Source organism: Corvus kubaryi, unplaced genomic scaffold (assembly GCF_017639235.1).
Source record: "Corvus kubaryi isolate FWS band 111438036 unplaced genomic scaffold, C.kubaryi_AGA036_p1.0 split3-37355, whole genome shotgun sequence".
Lineage (NCBI taxonomy): Eukaryota > Metazoa > Chordata > Aves > Passeriformes > Corvidae > Corvus > Corvus kubaryi.
The window spans coordinates 868829-886799 of NW_024582089.1; the positions used below are offsets into that span (position 1 = coordinate 868829).

The window sequence follows — 17971 nt, forward strand, 5'->3', positions numbered from 1 at the left end:
CACCGGACCCCCTCCGCCGTCCTTCGGCCCCTCCTCGTCCCCGCCGGGACGGGCCCGGGGTCCCGGCTCCAAGCCCCGCCCGCCTCGGCCCCAAGCCCCGCGGCCATGTCCCCACATTCTGACCCCAGCCCACGGCCCCCACCCCTGTCCCTGATGTCCCCCAGCGTCCCCCCAGATACCCGCAGAGACCCCAAACCACGATTCACATCCCCAAACACAGCACCAGTTACCCCCAGTCCAGCCCACAGTGTGATACCAGAGGCCATTCCTCAGCACTGGGGCTGGGCCCAGTGCCCCCCAAACCGCCCTGTTCTGTCTCCCTAAAGGAACAACCTCTCGATGTGAGTCCCACTGTGGGGCGCCGGGACAGCTGCTCCCAGCAACCCCGGCGCTCGTCCCCAGAAAGGACACCCACGCCTGCCCCTCTCTTTCATCGATCAAAACGCCTATTTTTGTCCTTTTTTTCTCTTTCTCTTGCATCACAGCAAGAGCCATGCTGCAGGGCAGGGTCCTCACCGGGATGGTAGCACCACGGGCAACTTCGCCAGCCCGGCTGCGGAGGGCAGAGAGAGTTAACTGCAGCCTTGGCAAGACATACCCCGTCCCTGCAGGCTGGGAAGTAATTCCTTCCTTGAAGCAACGGCAACGCCTCTTGGCTCCTTCCCCACTGCCCCATCACTCACCACACAGGGCTTGCCCCAGCATGGCATGGTACGGCACAGCATGGCATGGCAGGACAGGGATACCTGACCATCCCTGTCCCCACTGATCAGCTCATGCCCACAACCACCAAGCCCTGGCAGGAGCTCATGGCCAGAGGCTGGCGGTGCAGCCAGTGGGGTGACGGCCCCACAGCCACGTGCGCCGACGGGTGCGGCAGCACAGCCCGTCCAGCACTGCATCCCTCCGGTCCCTCCGGCCTGGCAGGATGCCGGATGCTGTCCCTTCTCTCCTCTTCTCCTGGCCAGCTGCCTCAGCCCCACCACGGCCAGCTCAGGCAATGCTCAGAGCAGCTTCCACTGGGCCCAAATCTGGGCATCCAGGGTGGCAGGGGAGCCAGCCCGGCACTGCCCAGCACTGCAGCCCCTCAGGAAGGCAGCTTCGACCCTGCCAGAGCCACGGGCCTGGTGGGAGATGATGGCACAGAATCACTGCTGGTCACAGCAGACCCACGGGCACCAGCACAGGCACTGAGCCCTGTACAGATCAGTACCCCCAGCACATTTTTAAGCAGAGGTTGCTGTTGGAGCTGGATGGTTTTGAACTCTCCTTGCTTCACCTGTCTCACATCAGCACAGACACCTGCCCATGTAGCAGCCAGACTCAGTGGCACAAGCCAGGGCTCCCGACACTCATGTCCCTGCCAGGCTGGTCCAGCCAGATCCCCCCTCCCAGCCTGAAGCCCACCCTGGATGGAACCAAGTCCTGGTCTGCCCTGTCCCCTTCCTCCTGTGGCAGGGAAGGAAATGCAGGGCCCACACCCCCCAGAGGGGGTCCCACACCCCACATCAGCAGGTCACTGGCATTGAGGGGGCTCTGTGGCACTGGTGCTCCCAGCCCCAGCCTCATGCTGTGAATTGAGAGATGAGCAGTGACAAAAGCACAAGCACAGCCGGGGCTCTTCACACCCTCCCCCTCTCCTCCACTTAATGGGGCAGAAAAAACAATTAGCTTCATAAATCCCATTGAGGGGGTTGGGAGCTCCCCATGGATGTGGGGGGGGGGGGGGCTCTGCATCCCCCCTCACATCCACATCAGGAATCAGAGCATAACAACACTCCCTGACTTCCCTGATCCCCACAGCCCTGTAAACCCCTCTGTACCCTCCAGGACCCCTCCCAGACCCCCAGGTACCCCCTCAGAGAACTCCAGCCCCTACAGAGAGTCAGGGTACCTAGAACCGAGGTGTCTCCTGCTTGGATTTTGGGTACTGGGATCTGGCACTTTTCTCTGAAGCTGCATTCAAAGGAACAGGGGTCTGCAGAGATCTGGCAGATCCCCATCTGAGGTAGGGAAGGGGGATCTGACTTGCCTGAGCTCACCCAGCAGAAGAGGATCAACATCACATCCTGCAGTTGATTCAGGACCCCGTTATCCAGGCAGCACTGCCTCTGGCTCTCTGGCCCCCCAGGTCCCTGAGGGGCGCAGGGGATTCTGCCACAGGACCCCTGAGTGTGCATGGTCCCTGCAAGGCAGGACCCGTGGCCAGGCTGTGCCTCCACCCCAGCCCTGCGCCATCGACTGCAGTAAGAGCGGGGTCTGATTTCCTTGTGGCAGCGAGGCCGAGGCCATCGGGGGTCAGCCAGCACTCACTGCCCACTGCAGTGACATCAGCCATGGACTCCAACCACACTCCTGGCTGAGAGCTCAGCTCTGGTCACCCTTCTCACACCCCCCCGGAATGGTGGAAACCCCGGAGGAAGTGTGGCCCGGTGCGGGGATCTCCACTGGCAGTTTCAGTGACATATGGAGCTCACCCGGGCCACCGCGGCACACATGGGGCTGCAGCGGCCACGTGCGATGCTCAGAGAGTCCCAGGGCAGTGCCGGGGTGGGGAGTGGCGTGACTCAGCCCGCTTGCGAAATTCCTATTTTTCCTGTTGTCTGGACAAGCCGGTGACCTCGGACACGTCAGTCTGCAGTGGCCAGGCCCCTCCACAGGCGGCAGGGTGGCACAAGGCAAAGCCAGGTCTTGAGGTCCCCAGGTGGCAAGCAGAGAGGCAGGTGGGCTTGGGAGTCAGATTCTCCCCAGCAGCTTTCCCCAGGGCACACGAGCGTGTGAGGTCCAACTCTGCGCTTGGCTCCACCCCGTGTCCGCATCCAGCCTCATCAACAAGCCGCAGGGGCCAGCAGCTGCCTGCGCCCCAGGCATGCACTGACCCCCACGTGGCCTGAACCCCCAAACCTAACAACCCCAGGATTCCCTTCCCAAAACATGCTTCATGCAGCCGCTGTCACACCCCCAGGGGCCAGGGATCAGCGTTGGGTGCCTCAACCCAAACCCCAAAGGACGGAATTGCTAGAAGGCAGCGCACAGGAAGGCGCTTCAATGGTGGCAGTGCCCAGTGGGGTCCTGGGGCCCCTTTCTGGGAGCATCCCCTGTACCCAGCTGGAGGGAGGAACTCACCAAGCCCGGCACATGGCACAGCCCAGCAAATATTTATACAACATTGCTCCCTGGCCAGCCACACGCCAGGCCACGTGCAGGGCCACGGCCATGCCCCACGGGATGCCCCCGATGAGGAATGACTTCATGGGCTCGCTGGGACACAGCAAGGGGTCATCCTGGACCAGCCAAAGTGGAGCGAGGGGCGTTTGAGGGAAGGGAGCAGGTTCCAGCGCCAATCCTGCTTGGAGCAGGAGGAGGGCGGCTGCTCCCCTGCTGCTCTTGGGGAGCTGAGCCAAACATCTGCTCCCGCCTACAGGCTGTGCCGAGCCCGAGGAGCTGCGAGGAAGCCGGAGCCAGGCCCGCCGGAGCGCAGCGGGTGTCAGCTCCAGAGCACCTCTCCCGGGAGGATGCTGCTGGCAGCCCCCAGCCCTGCTGGAGGGGACCACAGGCTCTGCAGCACTTGGCTGCCAGCAGCACCACCACAGTGACCTGGGACGGGGCCTGGGGTGTGCCACGGGCTAGACACGCGTGCACTGTGCTCCCAATTCCAAAAGCTGCTGCCTCAGCTCCATTTCATGCCCATGAGCAGAGTCAGGGCAGTACCTGGCTCACGAGGGTAGAGATGCTGCCACTGCTGTGATGGGATGCAATGCTGCCTCCCTTTCCACCTCCAAGAAATGAGACCTGAAAGGACATCCTGAAATCACAGCAGTCCCAGGGTTGAACAAAGATTCCCTCAGGGCTCTGGAAGCCCCAAGGGACATGCAGAGCCCCAAGGACTGGCTCCAGAGCTGTGCCCCCACAGCACAGCCCTGCAGCACACACAGACCATCACTGCTGCTGCAGCGACCGCAGCAGAAGGTGCTGACTCAGCAGCCAGCCCCACTGGCTCCCTCTGCACCCCATGAGCTCCTCACTGCAGCAAAGCCTTGCAGCATCCCGCTCACTCCCACTGTGATCCAACTGGCCCTAGAGAACACCCAGGGATGGTGCTGAGCCACTACCCAGGATACACCATTATCAAGTCAAGTTCTGGGCACACACAGCACAGGGGGAGACACACCAACATGCAGCCACACCGTGGTGGCACTGCTCAGACATGCAGGACATGGCCAGAATAAAACCAGGCCAAACCTGGCTTGCACATCCCACTCCATGCTCCTCACCACTGCCTGGTTCACGTGCAGGTCTGCATGCAAAGGCACCCACGCTGCGGCTATGCAGACAGAGATGCCCCTGGGGAACCTCCCAGTGGAGTGACTTTGGTGGGGTGATCTCCAGTGTTCAGGAAAAAACCCCAGCCTGTATGGGTGGGAAAGCATCACCGGTGGCACTGCACCCCTCCTGAAACTGGCCTCAGGGCAGGGAACAGCAAGTGGCCACTGAATGGTGGTGGGTGGGAACCAGAGTTGACTAAGGAAGGGAGCGATAGGTTTCAGTGTCAGAGAAACAGCCCAAGACTGGGTGCTATCTCTGCCCATGCCCTGCCCAGGCCCCAAGGACAGGCAGGACAGGGCAGGAGAGCAGCAGGATCCTTTCCATCCCTTTAGTCACCCCAGACATATCCTGGTGGGTGCTCCCTGTGCCAGGTCCCTGCCCTGCTGCAGTGCACAAGGAGGATATGGCGACATTGGGAACAAAAGGGATGTGCTGCTGAACAGGGGGCCAAAGCCAGAGCTCTCCAGCCCCTGAAACCAGCAGCAGGTAGAGGGGAGTTGCGAGTGTCATGCCAATGGATGCAGGCACGGCTGGGCAAGGAGCCAGGATGCCGGTACATTTGGCTAACACAGAAATGCTGCTGGGGGCTTGGGTGTCCCCAGCCAATCCCTGTTCAGACCTGACCATCCCACACCCTCTCTGAGCCGGGCCTCAGGTCCCCCACAGCCTCCTTGGCTGGGCTCACCCCAACCTCCACCCAGCTGAATCCACCTCAGTATCTTGCAGGCAGTCCTCTTGCCCCGGCCGCGCCTCACCTACCTCAGCCCTCGCTCCTTCCAGTCTGCTTCCCTGCAGAACCACAGGGACGCTGGGCTGCATCCCACAGCCCCACACGTCTCCCACGGGGATGTGTCACCGCGTCCTCTGAGCCGTCTCTGACCTACTGCCCTACAAGCTGGGGCGTGCGCCGGCGCGGTGCAGGGGACGCTGCCCCGCGGCCCGGGCTGGGGGCTGCTGGCCCCATCTGCAGCACGCGGCTCCTGCCCGGTGCATTAGCGGCACCGGGAGATGGGGCCTGGGGCGGTGGTGGCTTTCTAGGTCAGAGCCAGCGAGGAGGTTGGATGAGGGGCTGTGCTGGGTGAGGGGCTGTGCTGGATGAGCGGGGTCTGGATGAGGGGCTTTGCTGGATGAGCGCTCCTGGCCAGCTCCTCCTTGTCTCATCTGGCTCTGAATAGGAGGCAATGCCCCTGCTCTACTGCTCTGGCTCTGCACCCAGGGTGTGCAGGCTCCTAGAAAGGGCACCTCAGTGTACCCCAGCACCCAGCCAAAGGCATGCTCTGGGGACAGAGACCCTGCCATGCTGCCCGCTCTGGGAGACACCCCCCAAGTCCTGCTGTGGGGCCATTGGGATGAAGCCGTGAAGCTGTGTAGGTCACTACACGGCTCTGTGCCTGCAACGACCCTGGTGAAATGGCTGATCCCCAGTACCTGCCCCTGTGGATAAGGGGGTCCTGCGCTGCCCTGGCTCACTCCTGCACCCCTCCATGGGGAGGGTACCCAGCACAGAGCACCCAGTCTGTCTCTGGCATGGCATGGCAGAGAACTCCGGGCACATCCAGGGCATCATGCTGAGGACTCTGCACAGGACCAGGGACTGTGGCACCTGGCCATGGCCCAGCTCACCGCAGCACTGAAAGCCTCACCCACACCAGGGGATTGTGGTGCTGCCAGGGCCTCGCAGAGGCTCCGCCATGCAGGGATCCATCCCCAAAGCTTGTGCCTTCCTGAAGGAGAAGTAAATCCTGCCCATAGCAGTGCAGGGCTGAGCTGCTGTAGGTCCCTGACCCTGCTCACACTCCCCCCGCTCCATGGTTGATGGAGACAAAGTGTTGCTCCAGTCACCCCTCCCAGCACTACCTCTGAAGCCAAGGGCACCCTGAGGTTATCCACCTGCATGAGCAGCACCGAGATGAGACAAAGAGGGAGATGGGGAGCAGTGTACCCTTCATCCCCATGGCCAGCCCTGCTGCAACCTCAGCCATCAGGGCAGTCCAAATCCACCCCACTGCCAATCACACCTCACAGTCCAGTGGCCAGTGGCAGAACGTGGTGACATGGGCACCTCTGGCTGCCAAGCAATAGGTTAAGATCTACAGGAGGGTCCGTGTTGAACCAGCACAAGGCTCCCTCATTCACAAGCAGGGCAGCCCCCAAGGTCACCTCACGTGCCCATGGGGAGGGTGGGTCTGACACCCACAGTGCTGCAGACACTCTCAGCCCACAGCTGGAGCGTGGCAGGAGCAGAAGCCAGCAGATAGCAGATGGTGTGTCCCCTGCAACTGCAACATGTGCCTCCAGGCCATATCTGGGGAGCACTGGCCCCAGGATGGGTGTGAAGCTGGGTGGATGGGTGAAGCTGCAGGCTGTGCTCTATCCTGCACCAAACTGAAATGAGTACAGCCACCCCAGGAGGGCCAGAGCAGCACTGTCAGGAGGCCAAATACCTCCTCAGGCTCTGGGACAGCTCAAATGCACAAATTATTTATTTTCTCCTGTGCCGAAACAGGAAACCTCCAACATGTTCAAACCCTGGACCCTTGCCAGAGTCAGGGGCACCTCAACAGTGCAGCAGGAGCTGGACACATCTGGCAAGAAAACGTGAGCCCTGGGAGTGCTGGGTTGTGCCCATCTGGCAGGAGATGCCCCTGGCCCCATGGGTGGAGGGATGGAGGTCAACAGGGTCCCAGAAGGAGGGATCCTGCTCAGCAGCACACCCTGCTCCATGTGGAGTCATCCATCAGCAATGACACTTCGGTGCCCAGTTCTCACTGGGCTGCTGAGATCTGACCCGGCCTGTCCCACCACGGACCACCAGCAGTCCCACAGGACGTCCCCACAGTGCCAGGGTCACAGGAAGCCACTCAGACTGACTGGTGTAAACTGGAGAGCACTTCTGAAAGCAGCAGCATTCACCCCAGCAGGACTCTGGCTCAGGGCTTCTGTAGCCACAGACTATGCACTTTTTTCAGCTCCCTGCTCCAGGAACACCCAGATCAAGCTGGACACTTCCCACATGCTGGAAGAGCAGCTCATTCTGGCTCAGGAGCCCATCAGCCCCAAGAACATCCAGCTGGCCCAGCACCACCAGCACTGCATCCCACTCCTGGGATGCGGGGACATGATCCAACCCTAACCAGGCTGGCTGTAACCTATGTACCACTCCATCTGCCCCCGCTGTGCCAGGTGTTCCCCCACTGCCGGCTGAACAGGAGTGGGTGAAACCTCCTGGAGAGCCCCAATCCGGGCACGATTCCCCGCACGGGCACGTACCCCGTGGTGATGTCATCATCCTCCGTCAGCGTCTTCCCCATCAGATCACTGTCACTCATGTACCCCGACTTCAGCTCCACGTCGTCGGTGTCCAGAGCCTCGACCAGCTCCAGGCGGGAGATGTGGCTCAGCTTGCTGGGGCTGCGCATGGGCATGGTGTGCGAGTAGTGTGCCCGCTCCCCGTGCATGTACCAGCTCGGGGTGCCCTCGGAGCGGCAGCTTCCCCCAACCGATGGCGCGTCCCCGGCCTGCAGGCGTGGGCTGGACTGCCCGTAGCGCCAGGACAGCGGCGAGGAGCGGTTGGAGAGGCTGGAGATGCTCCGTGGGTTGGCTTCATCACTGTCATAGCAGGTCATCTCGAGGGAGCTGCAAGGACAGGCAGTCAGGGGGTTAAGGCAGGGCACAGGGGGCAGTGGAGGTCTGTGCCCTGCCTCACCCCCCCCCCCCAGAACTGGGTCTGCAAGTGTTCAGATGCCAAAACTGCCCATTTTGAGGCAGCCAGGCAAGGCCAGAGGCTCCCAGGACTGTGGTTGTAGGGATGCCATCTGTCCCGCACCCCCTCCATCTCAGCTGGCAAGGGACAGTCCCCTCCTTCCCTGCCTGGTGCCATCCCAGTGTCCCACAGTCCAGGGCCCACCGGGACATGCACACCACGGTGTTCAATGATGCTCATGTCTCCCCAGGGATGGTGGAATAGGACATGAGGTGTGATGGGGGCTCTGTGCTCAAGTCAACCCACAAAGGCAGCACTCTACCACAGCCCCGTCCACCCACCTCAGAGCAGGGCCAGGGGTGCCACCAGGACTGGTGGCAAACACACCTGGGAGAGGGGTCAGCACTATTCTGGAGACTGACCCCAGCCCCAAAATCCAGCTGTGCTGAACTCTACTAATAGGGCACCTTTAGTGGAAAGCCCAGAAATGCTCCCCTGTGTCTGAGCTGCTTCTGCTCAGCCACTTTTCCCCCAGCACTTCAACACCTTCACCTCAAGATCACACCAGACCCAGGACAGGACATGTTGGGGTGGTGGCACCGATCCCAGGGAAGCCATGGCAGGGAGTGGAGGCTGTGAGCAAAAGGATGCTGAAGGACAGACCTGGGACCAGTCCCTGCAGCAGCACCCCACACTGAACCCCTGCAGACTGAACCCCTACATCTGGGCAGGAAGGATGACCCCAAAGAGAGGGCTGCCCAGCCCCAGGAGCTGCCCACAAGCACAGTGCTCTGCAGCCAGCCCAGAGCCTGCGAGCGCTTCAGGAATGGGCAGTTCCATCACTCCCTGCGCCTCTCGGGGTGTATTTTGGGCAAACAGTGATGCTAAAACTAAATTTAGCCACGAGAAACGATTACTTCTTGGAGCAGCTCCTTGGGAACCCACAGTCCTCGAATTGGCTCCAAACGCTACTATCAGTAAATTATTCCCTAGCTTGGATTAAATGTTCCTGCAGGAGCACCCAAAGCCAAACCCCGGCTGCAGCATGGAATCTAAAACAGGGAACTACATAAAAAAACTTAGGAAGTTTGTTAAAGCGGAACTAAAAGGGGCAGCTAAAAGGGTTTTGTTTTTGTCGGCAGCACAAAGGCTGTTTGAGGATGTGCTGCCGGCAGCTCAGAGCAGATGCCAACCATGTTTCTGAGCAGGAGGAACAGAAGCCTCACCTCAGATCCTGGGTTCTGTTCTGGGCCCCTCATGACAAGAAAGACATTGAGGGGCTGGAGCATGTCCAGAGAAGGGCAACAGAGCTGGGGAAGGGTCTGCAGCACCAGGAGCAACCAAGCGAGCTGTGGGGGGCTCAGCCTGGAGAAAAGGAGCTCAGGGGGGACCTTGTGGCTCTGCACAACTCCCTGACAGGAGCTGGGGGGGTCGGGCTCTGCTCCCAGGGAACGGGGACAGGATGAGAGGGAACGGCCTCAGGCTGGGCCAGGGGAGTTTCAGGTTGGATATGGGGGAAAAAAATTTCTTCCCTGAAAGGGTGGTCAGGCCCTGGCACAGCTGCCCAGTGAAGTGGTGGAGTCACCATCCCTGGAAGTGTTTAAAAAACATGTGGATGTGGCACTTGGGAATATGGTGTAGTGGTAAACATGGCAGTGCTGTGGAAATGGTTGGACTTTATGATCTTAGAGGCTCTCTTCAAGTGTCCTCCAAGTGTCCACTGAGTCTCCTCAGTGACTCTGTGATTCCATGATTCTCTAAGCTACAAGGAAGTTCATGCAGCCCTGCTGGCAGGAGTATGGTGACATCTTTCAGGAATAACATTGTGCCCTAGAAAGGGAACAGCAAAGACTGAGCCCTCAGCCACTGGACGGAAGAACTCAGTGAGGATAATAAGAGAGATTTGAGAAATAGTTTGTGGAAGGAATAAAGAGAGAGCCCAAAGCAGCTACAGGACACCAGCAATGCAGGCACATCCAGAGGACTTGCAGATGACATCTGGATTGGACAGACTTGGAGGAAGTGTTCCCAGGAGCAGAATGAGTGGGTACGTGTGTAATTACAATGTACCAGGGAAGAGCTGACACAGCTTTGGGAAAGGAAAATCTGGCTCACAGCCGCAGAGGAGCTCCTGGAGGGATGCAGGGAGCTGCCGAGGCTGCTGTGGGCTACTGGAATAAAAAAAGCTTCCAAATAAATTCAGCTGCCATGGGATAAGAGGGAAGATCTTCACATATTCAAGTCCCACTGAAAGGGACAGAGTGCAGGGGTAGGGATCCCTGGGCTATCCATAGCCATTTTTCTCCATGGCAGGAATGCAGCTGAGGCATCTACCATGTGATGTACTCAGAGCTCATCAAGGAAAGGAAGTGATAGTGAAGAGTCAAATCCCACCAGCAATGCTAATTTAATCACCCTTAATGTCCTCGCCCTATTTTCCTAAGACCTGAGCTGACGAGGATTTCTGAAGGAGCTCAGCGCTGGGGTGAGGAGGGGGGTGGAGTTTGACAGCGATGAAAGCGAAGCTGAACACAACGCAGCCCTGCCTTGGCATGAGCAGTGCTGGGCTCTGACCCAGCTCCTGCACTGAGCAAAGGGATGGCAGAGCTGTAATGGATAACTTCAGGAAATGGCCAGCTCGCAAAATATTGTTGTGGCCCCATGCAAATCCCACTGCCACATGTGGCTCTCTGCTGCTCCCAGCTCGGAAAACATCCAGGAATCACAGCAAGGGCGAGCAAGGTCTAGAGATTTCAGGTGATGAAGAGGGAGATCAAGGGACTGCTTCATCCTGGGCAAGGCTGGTTGAGGGGTGACACAGAAGGTCTGTAATGGTGAGTGGTGGGTGAAAGGTGGGAGGAAGCTGCTGCTTTTTGTCCCTTCCAAGACAAAAAACAGGATCGAGGGTAGACCACGAGGTGGCAACACACTCCAGGAAAAGGATGTTCCCACATCCCCGCTTTCCCAACCGGCTGACACCCACACAACCTTGCAAATCCAGAGTGAAGCAGAAATCTGCAAGATCTGAAGTGAGTGACCCAGGGGAACACAGGCAGTCCCAGACGTGTGTCAGAGTGCTGTGCTCTGGGTTCTCCACGCGCTGCTCACCCTGTACCCATCCCCACCATCCCCTCACCCCAATCTGGCCAGGGCACCCGAGGGTACCCCCACCTCTGTTCCTGGGCTCTGGCTGAGAGTTCCTCCATCATCACCCTACACACAGCAGAAAAACTAAGCCACGGATAGGGATGGAGCCTCTGGTGCAAACCGGGGTGGGTACAGGAGATACCTTCACCTCTGGTGGTCCATTCAGGATCACCTGACCACTGGGAACAGACCTCGTCCCCTCTCTCTGCTCTGCCAGCTCCCCTCACTGCCACCACTCCCCAACTCCCACTGTTCCACAGCACTTTCAGGGACAGGAATCTGCTGCAGCACCACACGACACCCCATGGATTTGGGGGGTTCTCTCCAAGCCTCCATGCACAGGGTCCCCAGGACACGGAGCACTGCTGATTCCCTCCCACCCACATGGCCCTCACCAGGAGCAGAGCCGTTCCCCATCCACCCCAGGAAGGACACTGACTGTGGGGAAGGAGTGGGGAGGGTCTGGTGCCAGGGCCTCACCTGTGAGACACCTGAGAGCCCCTTAGGCTGGACATGGTCTCCTCCAGGTTCTGACGTAGGTCCAGCACATTCTGCACTGTCCTCTTCCTCTGGGACTCGGGGTCTGTGGAGAGACAAGGTGATGGTTTTAAAGGGATAGACAGACGGACAGACGGACGGACGGACGGACGGATGGATGGATGGATGGAGCATCCCCCTGCCCATGGCCATGACCAACAGCCCTGGCTCTGCCCACCAGGAACGAGCAGGGCAAGGCTGGCACCAGGCTGGAGCTGCACCACCCTGAAATACCACTCCCAAGCATGCAGTTGGGATGGGGATGTCTAGTCCAGAAAGGACGAGCTGGCAGAGACTGAGTGGGGCCACAGGACCCACACAGGTGACAGGAGCAGCAGTTCTGGAAGAATGTCCCCAAACCTGCCCCTGCATCCCCCAGGCCCCAGGGGTGTTCCAGCCTGGGAACATGGGTGCTGGAGCAGCATCACTTGGTGTGCAGCCAGTGGGACCAAGAAGATGTCAGGGAGTGGAGGACACTGAGCCCCACTCATGAAGGAGTGGCTGCTTCTGTGCAGGGCTGGAGCAACCAGAGGGACTGAGCCCTCACAGGTACAGCCCAGAGCTGAGTACCCCCAAGCTCTGTCTGCTCTGGGGCTTCACCAGGTGTGCACACCCACGGCATGGATGTGTACACACACACAGAGCCACCCCGAAATGCACATGTGCATGTGCATCTGCCCATATCACAACCACTTGTGCACATACCTGCAGGCACATCCACAAACGTGTACATGCACCTGCACACGGAGGCGTGGGCACACCCCGCAGAGACACCTGCACGGATGTGTAAGAACACAGACACCTGCACAGAGGAGGGGGGTTATCCTGGCAGAGCCCCAGCAGTGCTGTGGGCTCGGGGCCATGGCTCCAGCCCCGTGTCCCCGTCCCACCCGCGTGCACTCCGGGCACTAACAGCCGTACCACAGCGGCTTTGATCCCTGATTTCAGGCCTTTCAGCTGCAGCCTGCCACGGATCTGCAGTGACAGCAGGCGTCAGAGACATGGCATGTGGCTCCTCCTAATGTAACGTGGCAACCAGTGCTTCAGGATTCGCAATGGCACTGGCACCGTGTGAACTGCAGGGACACAGGGATGGGGGACACTGACAGCACACACCCCAACTGCAGGGACACAGGGATGGGGGACACTGACAGCACACACCCCAACTGCAGGGACACAGGGATGGGGGACACTGACAGCACACACCCCAGCAGCTCCCCACAATGGCACAGCCACACGCCAGTGCTCAAGCAGGGCTCGTGTCCCTTGTCCCCATCGCACTCTGGCCATGCCGGAGGCGGCACCCGTGGGTGATGCTCCCCTCGCCCACCTGCCCGGGTAGGAGCACCTCAGACCAGTGAAGCAGCACCGATTTACGCATGAGCCTGGAAAGGGGTGACAAGCAGGAACAGCCCCGATGAGACGGGTTCAATCAAGCAGGTTGAAGTCAGTTGTAGATGAGGTAAAAGGGCTGGTGAGCCCACAGGGCACCCAATGTGGCCAGCCACATCAGAGCATAAGGACACCCATCCCTGCATGTGTCCAATCACCCCAGTCCAGCTCCCAGAACCTGGCTCAGCAGGACAGAAGTCATTATTAACTCATTATTAAATCTCCACTGTGGAGATTGGAAGAATTAATCAAAGGCACAGAAGCTCCAAGTGGTCCCCAGAGCAACAGGATGGGGATGCACAGGCAGTACAGGAGAGGGATGGAGCTGAGGCGGCTGCACACATGGAACAAGGGTGCAGGGGAGGTTCGAGAGGCCCTCAGTGCTGAAGGGTGGCACCCACCTTGCTCTGCAGTCAGGGACAAGGGGACACTGTGGCCCTTTGGTGGGGCAGGGAGAAAGGGTCGTGTTGGCACCTCAAAGCTGCCAGGTCCTGCCCTCAAGTTGCCTGCAAAGATGGATTTTCAGGCTTGAAATGGCAGGGCAAGAACCTGTGGCCAAGTCCCCGGCTGTCACACTGCAGTGTGTAGGGCAATGGGAGCTTTGGGTTCCCTGAACCTCAGGGAAGAGCAACACAACACCCACCAGTGTCCCCAGGTGGGTCTCCATTTAGGGAAGGACTCAGCACCCTCAGCTCCTTCACCCTGGCCCCATTCACTGAGTGCTGTCACCCAGACCCAGCTCCCGCAGCTGGAGGGGGTGGCACGCACACCCCGGCAGTGCCACGTCCCTGCGTGCTGAGGCAGGACAGGGTGGGATGGGATGAAGAGCCACTGTTGTCCCCTGGCGCCGGCAGTGGCTCCCACCCCTGCCAGCTCGGCAGTGCGCTCCTCCCGGGCATGGCTCCCTCCCAAAACCCCTTCTGCCTCCTCCCCCATGGCCACCCGCAGCCATTCCCCCGGGCACAGAGCCAGCGCCAGGGCCTGGCACTGCCTCCTCCCTGGGCGCCACTGCCAGCGGGGCTGCTACAGCCATCCCCATCCAAGGAGCAGCGGGGCGAGCCCGCGCTGTGTCCCCAGCTGCCCTGACTGAGGGGCCGGCACAGGGGTACCACCTCCCCTGCACTGCTCTGCTGCTGGGGTACCGGTGGTGATAAGCAGCATCCCAGGGCTCAGGGATAGGAGTTTCAGGGCAATGGCACCGACCCACATCCCCAGCTTCATCCACTGCACCACTGGCCATCCATGCCTGGATGACATCACCCCAGTTTTTGGGTGACAGTCCAGGACTCCAGGACTCCAGGAAAAGCAGCAGCTCTCACCCAGGAAAGGGCCAAATTGGGACTGGAAGAGTTGCTCACCCACCTCTGGCACACATCCTGCTGCTAGCACTGAAGTGCCACCATCTGCCCCCACAGTGCTGTCCAGGTGGTGACACCGGAACTCCCGCAGTCTGTTCCCCAGGGGCAGTGAGGGGCCGGGGCTGGCTCAGAGCTCACCGAGTCACCGCATGCCAGAGCTGAGACGAAACCGGAGCCACTGGGAGAGGCTGAAGTGTGGGAACGGCAGGAGAGCGCTGGATTCCTCCCCACATCGATTTAGTAAGCTTGTGCAGCCAGATGTTTCCAGCTGCTGGAGCATGGAGCAGCAGAGAAGGCTCAGCCCATGCCGTGGTGGGGTCAGTCGGACAGCCGGCCTAGGCCAGGCTCCTTTTCCCGGCAGCTACGGCTGGGATGTGTTCCACAGCATTCCCCACTCCACTGGAGCTGCAGGCTCAGGGACTGATGTCTCCCTGCCCCAGCTCCAGGCTGGCCTGCAGCCCCTCAGCAGATGCTGCTGCTCTCGCAGGCTCTGTCCACCCTGCTGTTACAGAGGGAAGGGGGTGCTGGCTCTGGCCCTTTGCCCCCCATTCTGACCACGCACAGGGCAGCCCTGAGATGCAGCCACTGCCCCCAGGCCCTGCACTGGGAGGTCACCAGGCCCCATTGCTCAAGTCACTTGTCCTGTGCCAGGCTGGGTCTCACTTGCCCATACCCTCTGCTGTGCTTGAGCAGCTCTCACTCAACAGTCCTTTCTCAACTGAGCCCTTTCAGTGCTCTCTTCAACATCAGCAAATATGATACAGCTCCACTTGGCACACAAGGAAACTGAGGCAGGAAGCCTCAGCCCACCCCTAACCACCCTCTCGCTTGCAGCACTCCCTGGCACGGCCTCCAGTGCCAACCACAACATTACACACACCCAGCACCCTGGCACTGAGGGTGCCCGGCCCTGACCCACACAGTGCCCACTGCCCCCACCTCCTGCCTGGCCAAGCTGGGACAGCAGCAGGTACCATCACCACGAGAAGGAGCATCTGCAAGGTGGGATGCAGGGCCAGAGGCAGCCAAAGGAAGAAGAAGAGGAGGAGCAGGAGGAAGCAGAGAGCTGTGCTGGAATGGGTGGCTCAAGGCACAGCACTGTTAGCTGCAAGTCTGACTGTGACAGGCAGCACAGAACCATGGCTGGACAAGGCTGGGGAGCTCCAGATTGTGCTCATGTCCAGCTCTCCCCGCCACCTCCCAGAGCAAGCGGCAGCAGTTCCTTTGTCCGCACGTTGGGGTGCAGCCATGGCCCCGCAGCTGGGTGCTGCCGACGTGGCCAAGTACGTCAAGGAATGAGGAAATAATCAACTCCAAATGGCTCTGACAGTTCATTTCAAAGAAGCATGTGGCCACCAGCTCCCACTGGGGCCAGGCAGGGCTGCATCCATGGGACACGTGTGCCCCATGTGCCTTGGCACAGAAACTTGCGTGTGTCTGTGTGTGTGTATGTGTTTGCATCATTCGTGTGGGGGCCACATGGAAGCAAAAGCCTGCAGAAAGGTGCATGTGTGCATGTGTATCACCTATGCCTGTGACCTTTCACATGTGCCCACGTGTCCATATGCAGGCAGCAGGACAGTGGGACATGATACCAACCCTTGGCACAAGGGTGCCAAGCCTGCATGGGTGAACCGTCTGCACCTGTCTTCACTCAGCACTCATACTTGTGTTTTCTTGCCCCCCAAGACCCAACTGGTCTCATTTCAGAGGATCCAACTGGGAAAGGACTCCTGTTGACCCAGTAAAGATTTCAACAGCAAGCAGGAATTCACCGGGAAAGGCTGCATGGTGTTCCTGAGTCATTCTGGTGGGCCCCTATTACACAGTAGCTGTAACGAATTTCCCCAGGCTGGAAAACATTTTTAACTGCTTGCTCAATTCCTTCCAGTGCATTGAAAAATCCACAAATAAACTCTGCAATAAAACCCATTCTCATGGGGCTGTGAGCCTCCTCCGGCCCTGCTGCACTCCCCAGCTCCACGAACCCTCGAGCAGACCCACACTGTTCCCTCCATCTGCCCCAGCCCCTGCTCCTAGTCCTGATTATGAATGAATCAGCACAGGCAGTGTTTTGTTGGTATTTTTCTTGAAAACCCTCCACTCTGGCACTCAGAGACCACCTGAGGAGAAATCCAACAGCCCAAGCCCGGTGTGAACCCCACTGAGCCCCACGGGTTCTGCACTCACACCCCGCAGCCTGCAACTCTATCACCGGCATCGTGGTGCACCAGCAGCAGAGTCTTCCTGAATGGAGGAAATGACTTTATCTTGCATTATTACATCCAGCTCTGATTCCCACTCCTGGACAGCTGGGCAGCGGGATGGTCTCAACCTCCAGTCCTTCTCTTTGGGGCTTAACTGTCTTTCTCCCCGCAACAGCTCCCAAACAGGCAGAACGAGCAGTGGAGATGGCTAACAGGGCTCTGGTGGGTAACTGCCAAGTCTGCAGTGTTGGCCTTGTCTTCCAGCTCAGCCCTGCAATCCCTGCATGCTCCCACCAAGGATGTACCAGTAGCCCCAAATCACCCCTCTCTCTTAGGAGATGTCCCAGGGCACCCAGGCTGGGCAGAGCACGTCTTCCACACTTGCTCATGCCCTGGGAAAGCATCACGCTCTTTCCTGCAAACCTGTTGCCCCACCCAGAAGGCAGCAGGTTCAGTAGCACTCCTGGTTTAATTGCTTTCATTGGTGTGAGCAAAGAGCTGGCGGCCAGCCCTGCATCCTCTGCAGCAGTGTCAGGAGAGGGTCCTGCTGCCCGAGGGGCAGGGACAGGGCCACCCAGGTAATGGGGTACCAGGGTATCTGGACAGCTGACCGGTGCTCTGCTGACCCCCAGGCAGATGGATGGGGAAAGCCTGGCCACCATTCCCTGGATGGCAGCAGCAGCCCCTCAGCTGGTGGAGCTGGAGGTGCTATTCCCCATGGCCATGGAAGCACAGCCTCCTGCCATCGGGGATGGAGATGTGCAGGGGGAAGCTGCAGATACCTGACGTCCCCACCCGTGACTCCACCAAGGCAGGCTGGCCTCTGCACATGCTGCTGCCCTGCACGGAGCCCTGCAAGGCTGCAGAAGGAGGCTGGACACAGCCCAGCACGTGGCTCTTCTCATAGCCTTGGCTGAGAGAAGGAAGAGAGGCCAGCAGCAAGTCTTGGGGGAGGCAATGGAGTTACAGTGGGCAGCACTGCGGGGATAGCACATGTCCTGCAGAGCCCAGGTCCCCCAAGGAGCACCAGCCCCTGTGGAGCCAGAGGCAGAGAGGTGACAGGACCCCGCACGGCCACTCCACATATCACACCTTGGTGGAGCTTTCTTCAAAACGACATGGCTCTGGGGGAGGGTCCATGGGTGGCTGCAGAGGGGGAGGAAGTCAATTCCCTGCCTGCACTCACTGCCTCTATCACTGCACCTCCACCACTGCAGTCATCATCACTGCCATCATCACCCCACCATCCCCATCTCACCACACCATCCCCATCAACCTACCATCCCCATCTCACCACACCA

General features: G+C 59.6%; 1 protein-coding gene across 7 annotated transcripts in view; it reads right to left on the reverse strand.

The window, feature by feature from the left end:
* NAV1 (neuron navigator 1) overlaps positions 1-17971 on the reverse strand; it is a 74369-nt gene that overhangs the window by 18710 nt on the left and 37688 nt on the right. For all 7 annotated transcript variants that reach the window (XM_042015908.1, XM_042015904.1, XM_042015902.1 and 4 more), the window contains exons 5-6: positions 11657-11759; positions 7597-7962 (exon numbers count right to left, since the gene is read on the reverse strand). In XM_042015908.1, the coding sequence (XP_041871842.1) occupies positions 7597-7962; positions 11657-11759 (469 nt within the window). The remainder of the gene's footprint in view (positions 1-7596; positions 7963-11656; positions 11760-17971) is intronic.